Source organism: Pterocles gutturalis, unplaced genomic scaffold (genome assembly GCF_000699245.1).
Source record: "Pterocles gutturalis isolate BGI_N339 unplaced genomic scaffold, ASM69924v1 scaffold35257, whole genome shotgun sequence".
Lineage (NCBI taxonomy): Eukaryota > Metazoa > Chordata > Aves > Pterocliformes > Pteroclidae > Pterocles > Pterocles gutturalis.
This window is the reverse complement of record NW_010116625.1, coordinates 1-9,233: the sequence shown is the minus strand read 5'-3', so window position 1 is coordinate 9,233 and position 9,233 is coordinate 1. Positions and strand designations below refer to the sequence as shown.

At 45.1% G+C, this 9,233-nt stretch overlaps 1 protein-coding gene across 1 annotated transcript; it reads left to right on the top strand.

Moving 5' to 3' along the window:
* The first annotated feature begins 2,831 nt into the window (after positions 1-2,831).
* On the top strand, positions 2,832-8,208 carry RNPS1 (RNA binding protein S1, serine-rich domain). Its single transcript, XM_010075568.1, has 7 exons — positions 2,832-2,902; positions 3,260-3,415; positions 3,729-3,920; positions 5,102-5,204; positions 5,935-6,088; positions 6,580-6,721; positions 7,879-8,208. Exons 1-7 carry the CDS (start codon positions 2,832-2,834, stop codon positions 7,982-7,984), a joined length of 924 nt encoding a protein of 307 aa, XP_010073870.1. The 3' UTR covers positions 7,985-8,208.
* The last annotated feature ends 1,025 nt before the right edge of the window (positions 8,209-9,233 follow it).

Below are 9,233 nucleotides of genomic sequence, written 5' to 3'. Positions count from 1 at the left end.
GCCCCGGGGTGCGGGCTGTGCTCTGAACCAATTCTGTGCTTGGTCTGTGCTTTTCTCTCCCTGTTCCTCAGCCCGCGCCTTGGCTTCGCTCATAGTATGGCAACACGTACGGTGCGGTCAGCAGCGACAAGCCCTCGGTCCGCCCGGCGCCGTAACGTACCCCATGGCGTGCGAACCGGGATGCGGAGCTGGCACCCCTGCGCTCCTCCGGCCCCGCTCGCTGTAGTTAGCTTGGGCGAGCGGCCGTAACTTTGCAGAGAACTGCCGAGCGTTGAGCCCTGTCCTCACACGAGGAAATCTTTTCCCTGTTTTGCAAATGAGGATCTGAAGCAAGCTGCCATTAAAGGGCTTGCCTGTAGTCGTGCAGGAAGTCCGGGGAGAGCTGAGTTTGCTTCCTTTGCTACAGAATTGCAGCTCTCTAAGAGTGCAAATCGACTCTTTAAAGCAGAGAGGTGTGTGTGTGTGAAATTAATGTTTGGCCTCTGTAGATTGCTCTTAGACTTTCTGGTTTGGGGTGGGTGCTGCAAAAACATTGACTTGTTAGGGATTGAGATTTTTTTGGATTGTAGGAAAGAAGCACGTCCCTTAGAAATGTGTTGTTATGCACCCTTGTTTGAAGACCATTATTTTATTCTTTCCACGTCTTCCAGCGGATGTGTGAACACATGCACAACTCACAGGCTGTGTCTCTTAGGCTGAGGCTTCCAACTTGAAGTAACCTAGGCAAGTGGCTTTCTTGAGCAAGGTACATATATTTTGATGGAGAGAACACCCTGTTTAGTTTGGAGACTGCTTAAATGCTGCATGTACCATCATATGGAAGTTTGCTGAACGTATAAACATCATGTGGCTGATTTGTTGGGCGAGCGCCTGTCCTGAGGAGTGGTGCCGCAGTGGTAGCTGTTTAACTGAAGCAGGCTGGATAACAGCAAAGCATGTGCTGGTCTTCATCTGTGCTCTTTCTTCCCTCCTTCCAGTAGGAGTAAAACTGGAGCCAGCTTTCAGACAGTAATAGATAGTTTTGCATGGCTGAGCTGGTAGGATCATCACTGTGATAGTCCACAGATGCAAGAGAAGTCGGTGTGTAGGAAGAGATAACACAAACCTGGCTATGGTGTATTTAGGAGAAGGAAGGTGGGAAAGGAAAATGCCAGATTTTTTGGTCTTGTGAGTCTAGAAACTTGTCTGTTCTTTTCTTCCAAGTGAGTTGGCTGGTCTCGTGCACTGGCTTTCAGTTTTGAACTGCAGCCCCCTCACGCATTGCACTAGAGGCACAGAGCTGGTTAGAAATGTCGTACAGCTGGATGACGCACGCAGGTTTGCTTTTCGTAGTCACCTTTGCAGCACCTATGGAGCAGTACATGGACTGCCTTCTTGCTGCCCCTGGTGTTAGGGAAGACATTTCCTCTCCCTGCGAGCCCTACCAGTGTCACATTTGTATTGGGGGTGTCCTGGTCTCCCTGCAGAAAGGCATGGGTGTTTCTTGACTTCTGGATCTGCAGAGAGCTGGGTTTGTGAATGTTCACTCGTGTTGTTTTTTGGAGTTGTTGTATTAGGGAAAACTGTGAGGCTCAAAGTCAAGAAAGCATGGCTGTTCAGAAGTGATCTCTTCCCAAATGTAAATTTAATTGCAATTTAGAGAATAAAGTAATTGCTTGCCAGAATCTGAGGCCAGAAGCATAGAAACAACAAGCTGGAGAGGTTTTTTTTTTTCTTAACTGATTTTGCCTGTGATGCACATGGAGACAGAGATGTTTCCAACATCAGTGCCACTTCAGATAAGCCTGTCAGCTCAGACATGCTTGTGCCCACTCCTCCGCTTCCTGAATGTTTCATTCATAGGTAGGTAACAGGTGTTACCCCAGTCAGATCTGCCACACTTTGAGTGGTTATTAAAACATAGGTTGGAGACAGCGTTGTAATGCAGGTGCTAAACAATCCGTGTGGAATGGTCAAAATGCAACAACATGTTTAGACATCACAGGATGTGATGGATGCTGCCTTCTCATGGGTAACGGCTGGATTCAACTCCTGTCCAGTATTTCAGTGTTAAATAGCGGGCGTTACATTTGTCTCCTTTTGGATCTAGAGTAAAGAGGGAACTGACTTGGGCTAGATGAGGTCAGAATCCAGTTTAGACTTTGTGCTAAGAATTTAAAGTCAAATCTGCTGTTGCAGCAGTGCAGCAAACTGGGCCCTTTAATCTCATCTTTCCAAGGCTGACAGTGCTTTGGAAGCAGCTTGTTGAGGCTGAAAGCATCCGTAATTCAGGGGGAGGTTTTGTTCTCAACAACCCTTTCTTCCTACCAAATATATGCCATATGGCACCAGTTGGCTTTGGAGAGAACCAGTGCCTACCCCTCTGGAGACAAGGCTGTTGGCAAGAGGCATGAGCTGCACGTACTTTTTGCAAAGAAAATGGATGTCTTCTGTCTCCTGTTTTTTTGGTTGGATAATTAAGGTCCTTTGTACTGCTGTGAATGTCCAAGTGATTGCGTTAAACATGGATGTAGATCTTTACATGAGGCACACGGTGCCAGTGTGAGCAGCCGCGGGCTGGCTGTTAATGGCTGTGCCCCAGTGTGTGCCACTGAAGGACTCGGAACAAGTTGGTCGATACCCAGTGTGCTGCCATTGTTGCAAAGCGGGTTTGTTGTTTCGTGCCTGTCTGTTAATTTCTTGTTTCTAAACCCTTTTATCTTGTCACTAGGCTGTTCTTTGGAGTTTATTGCACGCGATTAGGGATCGGTTCTGAGAATCGAGGAGTTAGAAGTGAGATTTGAGATAAGTGAGGCCCGTTTGGTGCTGCTTTGGACACCTCCGAAGGGGAAATGGAGTTATCAGGATTGAAAAAGAAGAGTTTGCTAGGACTCAAAGAAAATAATAAAAAATCCAACACTAGGTAATAATTCTGTCCAAATTTTCTAGGTTTAACAAAACTGGGGATGTTATAGGGTACTAGGGCTCTCCTGGTGAGGGTGAGGAGTTGGAAATGTACCAGTTTCTACATGAATTTCTGTATGTGAGGATTTCTGTATGCTATAGCTGTCTTCCTCAAAGCTGCTCTGTAATGTAAAATATTTTCCTTTCTCTAAAACTTCCAAACTTGCCTAATGCTTTTAACTCTGCAGTTATGGTGATCTTGAGTTACATTGGAAGTTCACTGTTTTGTGTTGCTGTTCTGTTTGTTTGGGTGTGGGGTTTTTGTTGCTTATGTTTTTCTATATTAAACAATGTCTTCTGCAATTTGTTCTTGAAGGGCTCCCTCACCAACCAAGCGCAAGGATAGGTCTGAAGAGAAATCAAAGGACCGGTCCAAGGATAAAGCAGCCACTAAGGAATCAGGTGAAAAGGATCGCGGTCGAGACAAGACACGCAAAAGACGCAGTGCTTCCAGTGGGAGCAGCAGTACCAGGTAGTTACATTTACAGGTAGTAACGGATTACAGTGTTTTCAGAAACCACCAGCGTGGTTTCTGGTATGTTTCGTTCCTTGCATCAGGGACTTGTTGAAACCTTGCGTTGTGTTGGTTACAGTGCAGTTTTGTCTAACTTCAGGGTTTTACTTTTTTAAGGTATGAATTTTCTTTGGCCATCTGCTGAGCTATGGACCATCAGTTTTCATTGTTCTAACTTGCAGTTGCTCTTTACGTAATTATCAGGTGTTTTTCAGCCATTCTTTCCTGGGTACTCCACTCATTTTATCCCTCCCCCGCACCCCACCAACAGATCCCGTTCCAGCTCAACTTCCAGTTCAGGGTCCAGTTCCAGCACTGGTTCCAGCAGTGGCTCTAGCTCCTCTTCCGCCTCGAGCCGCTCTGGGAGCTCCAGCACCTCACGCAGTTCCAGTTCCAGCAGCTCTTCTGGATCTCCAAGTCCCTCTCGACGGAGACATGACAACAGGAGACGCTCCCGCTCCAAGTCAGTTTTGTTTGCCTTCTAGGAATTACCAGATGGCAGGTTAAAATCCATGTAAAATACAAGATTGTGATCAGAATCACAGACCTGTTTCTTTCTCCATAACTTGGAGATTGGAATTTTGTTAGAATGGGTGTGCTCCTTTTGCTTACAATCCAAACATATGCCCTGTACTAAAAGGTAATAAAAACCTCATTGTAAACAATTATTTTAAATATCACATTTTATAGAGACAGTTTTAATAAACATTTCCCCAATAGTATGGGACTATGTGGTCACTAGATGAGAGTAAAGCTCTTTGGTTCCTGTAAATTACAGCCAAGACTAACAGAAAAGTCATCTGAAAATGGTGTATACGTGTATGGATGTGTATCTGTATATTCTCGTGTATAAAAAAATAAAACGGGAGGGGGGCACAAAGAAAGCATTTTCCTGTAAGGTTAGGAATCAAACTCTGTCAATGTCCAAACAGTTTTTCCTTTGGATAATTCTATAGGTAAGGTGCTCAAGGCTGATAAAATCTGCTCAATTATTATAAGCCAGTGTAGTTTTTTTTTAGTATATCCCTCAATTTGTGGACAGTAAGATGAGGAAGAAGCATAAATGTAAGTTTTCTGCATACTGAATTTTTTTCAGATTAAAATTACATTCCAGATTTTTTTTTTAAACTACAAAGAAATTGTGATATGCAGCTACTTAAATATTTTTTTAACTGTGACGTTTCTCGACCTGTGTAGTGAACAGAAGCTACAGAAAGAAATCATTGGATCCATTAATTTGCCTGCTTGTGTCTTCACTTTGCATCTTTAATTGTGGAGGCAAAGAATGTTTCTTTAACAACTGGGACATTCTTTAACTATGGCCAACAACTTTGAAGAAATGTTTGCCAAATTTCATGTTTGTTACCCTAGTTGCAGTGAAGTTGAAAACTCACCAAAAAAGGCTCTCAAATTCTAGAAGGTTCTAAAGCAAAAACTGGAGAAGGCAAATACAAGCCCTGAGGTGTTTCTAAGTGGAACCCCCACACGCACACACCCCAGCACTTCCTACCCTGTGACTTCTTAAGGAAAAAAATGCCCCCCCAAGAAAAATGGTACTTTTAAATCATGTGATAATGACTGGCTTCTTGGTTTTATCTCACATATTCCCTGAAAACTGTAAACATTTCCTGCTGTCTGAATCAGGTCCAAGCCACCCAAGAGAGATGAAAAGGAGCGGAAGAGGCGGAGCCCGTCACCCAGACCTACAAAAGTGCATGTTGGAAGGCTCACTAGAAACGTGACCAAGGTAATGGTGTGCTCCTTTGAAATATCAAGCTTGCATATCTTCTGCAAAGACCTGTGAGTGGCTCTTTTAAAGCTCTCAAAACTTTTTTGTTGCTAGAGTGCTGCCAGGGTGTTGCTGTTGGAAATTCTTGCTTTGTGTCCAAATTGATCAGTGAGGAAAATTTTGGTAGGATTTTACTGAGTCAAATACAGTGCAGGCTTTTGAGACACTGTAGTGCTTAAGAGTGCAGTGTCTGCTTTGTCAGTATTCCAGACCTTGTATCCTGCCTTACTAGGAAGAAAACTGTATAAGTTGAAACAACAGCTGAAATGACCTTGGAGGCATTAAGGATATCTGGAGGTTCTTGATAAAGGATCTGAAGACAGCTGGGCTAGCTTGAGTTGTCTTTGCTAGAATGTAATTTAAAGACCTTCAGAGGTTGATGGTTTTAAAAAAGTATTAACAATTGCTCCTCAAGAGTTTGCAGCCAAGGGTGTAAGTTCCCTTTTTGTAGCCAGTGTTGATGTGCAGCAGTAATGCTGCTAGAACTGAAGGTTTGGAACAAGGAGGAACAATAGAGAAGGCAGCAGATCCTTTCCACACCTGGCCAATTAAATATGTCTCTTCCTGATGGTGGTATTGATTTAAAGCTAATCTGGTGATGTGTACAGCTTGGATTTACGGCTCTGCGCCAGCCAGACCTGGTCAGTAAGTGTGGGCTATGTTCTTAAGACTTGCTCTTTCTCTGCAGGATCACATCATGGAAATTTTTTCCACTTATGGAAAGATTAAAATGATTGACATGCCAGTTGACAGGCTAAATCCACACCTCTCTAAAGGTTATGCTTATGTGGAGTTTGAGAACCCAGATGATGCTGAGAAAGCCCTGAAGCACATGGATGGAGGTAGGTATCAAATGCTGTAAGGAGGCTGGGTGTTTTTAAAAATCTTTGTAACAGATGAGTTTGACCTGAAAATGAGTTAGAGGTGATGGGGAATCTTTGGAGACGAAGCCTCTGGGGAACTAATCTGAAATACTGTCTGTTTTCAGCCCAAAGTGCTCACTTTGGCTTTTGTATAACTCAGGGCAGATCCAGAAAATCACAGAACTATTAAAACTGAGTTTTTTCAAAACGGTAATAGAAATCATTAAGTTTCTGTGAAAATCTTTCCTGGTAACATCTGACCTGCAATTTGGTGGGCTGTTAGATGAAGAAGTCTGGTAAGTGTGTGGCCCTTGTCAGAATAACCCCTGAGCAGGTGGTGGAAATAGGACTGTAGGCTGCTCTGCGCTTTGGTTGCTTGTGACAAAGCTGTGAGTAGCAGTAATGTGATGTGTAAATGTTAGTGTTGGAAAATACTTAACTTCTTCCTGTTTCTGTGGTTCCCTGAAAAGGCCAGATTGATGGGCAGGAGATCACTGCCACAGCTGTGCTGGCACCACGACCTAGGCCGCCTCCCAGACGCTTTAGCCCACCTAGGAGGATGCTGCCGCCACCACCGATGTGGCGCAGGTCACCCCCTCGCATGAGGAGAAGGTGAGAGCTGTGACAATTTGTATTTCCTTCTCAGTGTAACAGCATGTTAACACTAAAAGACTTGGTGTGGGGACAGTTTAATCCTGTTGGACTTGACTTTCCCCTCCAAATGACAGTAACACCTTCTGGGCATCAGTTAAAGCTGGATTGTCCAACTGGACTCCTTAGCGGCAGGGTGACCTGCTCTGGTCTACACCCTGAATGCCATGGGGTGGAAATGTCAGATGCTTTCCAGCCTGTTCCCTGGAGTTTTCTGCATCAATGCTCCAAGGTGAAGTGGGAAGGGACTTCTGGCTAGCAGAATGCTTTTGTCAGCCTGCTCCAGTGCTTGCTTTTCTGAAGCCCTTGCTTCAGAAAAAGTCCTTTGGAGGCTTCCTGAGCACTCCTGTGTCTTGGAAACCTGCTTAGACTCTTGTCACTAGTAAAAGTGGCTCCTGTTCGAGCCACTTGATTGCTGACCAGCTAATGAACTACAGGTTTAAGAAGGAGAACTATTAACATGGCACAAGGTCCACTGCCTGTTGGTACTCCTTGAAACATGCCTTGTACTGAGGTCATCAAAGGCTGGATTTGGCATTCCCTCCTCATTGTTTGTTTCCTTCCCTAGTCTAACTTCTGTTCTCCTGTTCAGGCTCTGTTACTATTCTGTGCCTGGAACCTTGGTGTCGTGCTGGTGGCTGTGCAGATTGGTTGTAGTGCTGAAGAGCTTGAAGCTTAACTTTTTAGAGTTCGACTTCCTCTAAGAAATGTCCCTGTGGTTTGAAAGGGCTTATATAAATCCTTGTCCTGAACATCACAGTATCGCAGGGGGTCAAAGCTGACCTTTCAGGTGAAGGAGAATCTGATGTAGGATGAACTTGATCTTGTTTTGCCTTACGAAGAAGACAAGATTCTTCTCTGTTCTTTGGATATTAAACATTCTTTCGACTTCCTGAAGGAGAGGGAGGGTAGCCAGAATATTCTTGCTGTGTAGGCAATGTTTGAATTGCCTTTTTCCTTTCAGAGCTGGCTATATGTCGCTGGAGCTCCTTTACTGTGATGTGTGAGGGTTTTTTGGAGGGGAGCGGGGAAGTGTTTTTGAAAAATTGGTAGTTGGGCTGACAAATTAGTGGAACCTGTTGCCCTTGTCTCCTGATGAAAGCTTTCTCCTCCGTCAGGTCCCGGTCTCCTAGGCGCAGATCCCCTGTTCGCCGGCGATCAAGATCCAGATCTCCTGGACGAAGGCGCCATCGCAGCCGCTCCAGCTCAAACTCCTCACGATAAAGCAAAAAGACTGGACAGCTTTTTATTTTTTAACTTAAATCCCATCAGATTAAATATTGTACCTTTTTTTTTTTTTTTTATAATGGGTCTGGGTGAGGAGGAGAGGGAGAGAGAGGGAAAATCCTGGCAGTGAAGGCAACCTAAGAGGAGAGGGCAACAGTTCCCGGCCAGTAGATAGCCTTTGCTGTGGGGCTTCTAGTTTCCTGGCATTGAATTGAAATTATTTTAAAATGGCTTTGATTTTTAAAGGCTGCAAAAACATCTTTTCCAGGTAGACGGAAGGAAGGATGTTACAGCCTCTGTTTCTCCAGTTAGCAGCCTGCTGCTTGGTGATTTCTAAACGCTTAGCAGGCTGTACAGACAAGCATGTAAATCTAGAGCTATTTCAGAAACCCTGGATAGTAAGACAGGGGAGCATTTAACTTGATCTCTGGGTACCAGCACAGGATTTTTCTGAGCAACTGGAGTCCAGATTTGCCCGAGAATTAAATACAGAGTTGTCGCTTTATTCCAATTCCCAAACAGATTATTCGTTTCTGCAGAGTAAGCTCTTCTGTAATGCATATCCAGGTGATCACCACAAACAGCGGCCCAGCCCACTGAACATGATACTTAAGAAAAGAAGCTGGAACTCTTAAGAACTGGTTTATTGCTGCCCCCGTAAGTGATTTTGTTCAGCTTTTCTTAAAGGGTTTGGGTAAAAACTTCCTACAGAGCCCCCAGTGAAGTGGTGGGAGTGCTTCTGCTTTTACAAATTGCAAATTAGCGACTGAGTGTCAACCCCTGGAAACTGCCAGGGAGACTCGAGGCCGCTGTGCTGGCTGGATTAACTGGGGTTCACATGGGGAAAGGCAAAGAATTGACCACCCGTTGTACAGTCAATACTATAAAGAGGTTTTTGTTTTGTATAACTTTGTAGCCTTTTGGGCCACCTTGTGTTTGTACTTGTGTAGGACCAGTTGAATAAAGCAGTAGGGTTGAGAATAACTGGCCTGTGTCGCTCCTTTCCCCGGCCCCTGGCTCTGTACAGAAGCGCTGATGCCGGCAGCCCCTTTACTGGGGAGTTTCCCAGTAAAACCAGCGCTGCCCGCTCCCGCGCTTCCCTCCCCTGCCCAGGGCACCTGTCTCTTTAAGCCGTCGGGGGCGGTGCTTCCATGTGGCGTCACGCGGGTAGGCGCTGCTGATTGGCTGTCGCTGAGGGCGGAGGGTGTGTCCCGGTCCCCTCAGCGCCATGGCGGCGGCCCTGCAG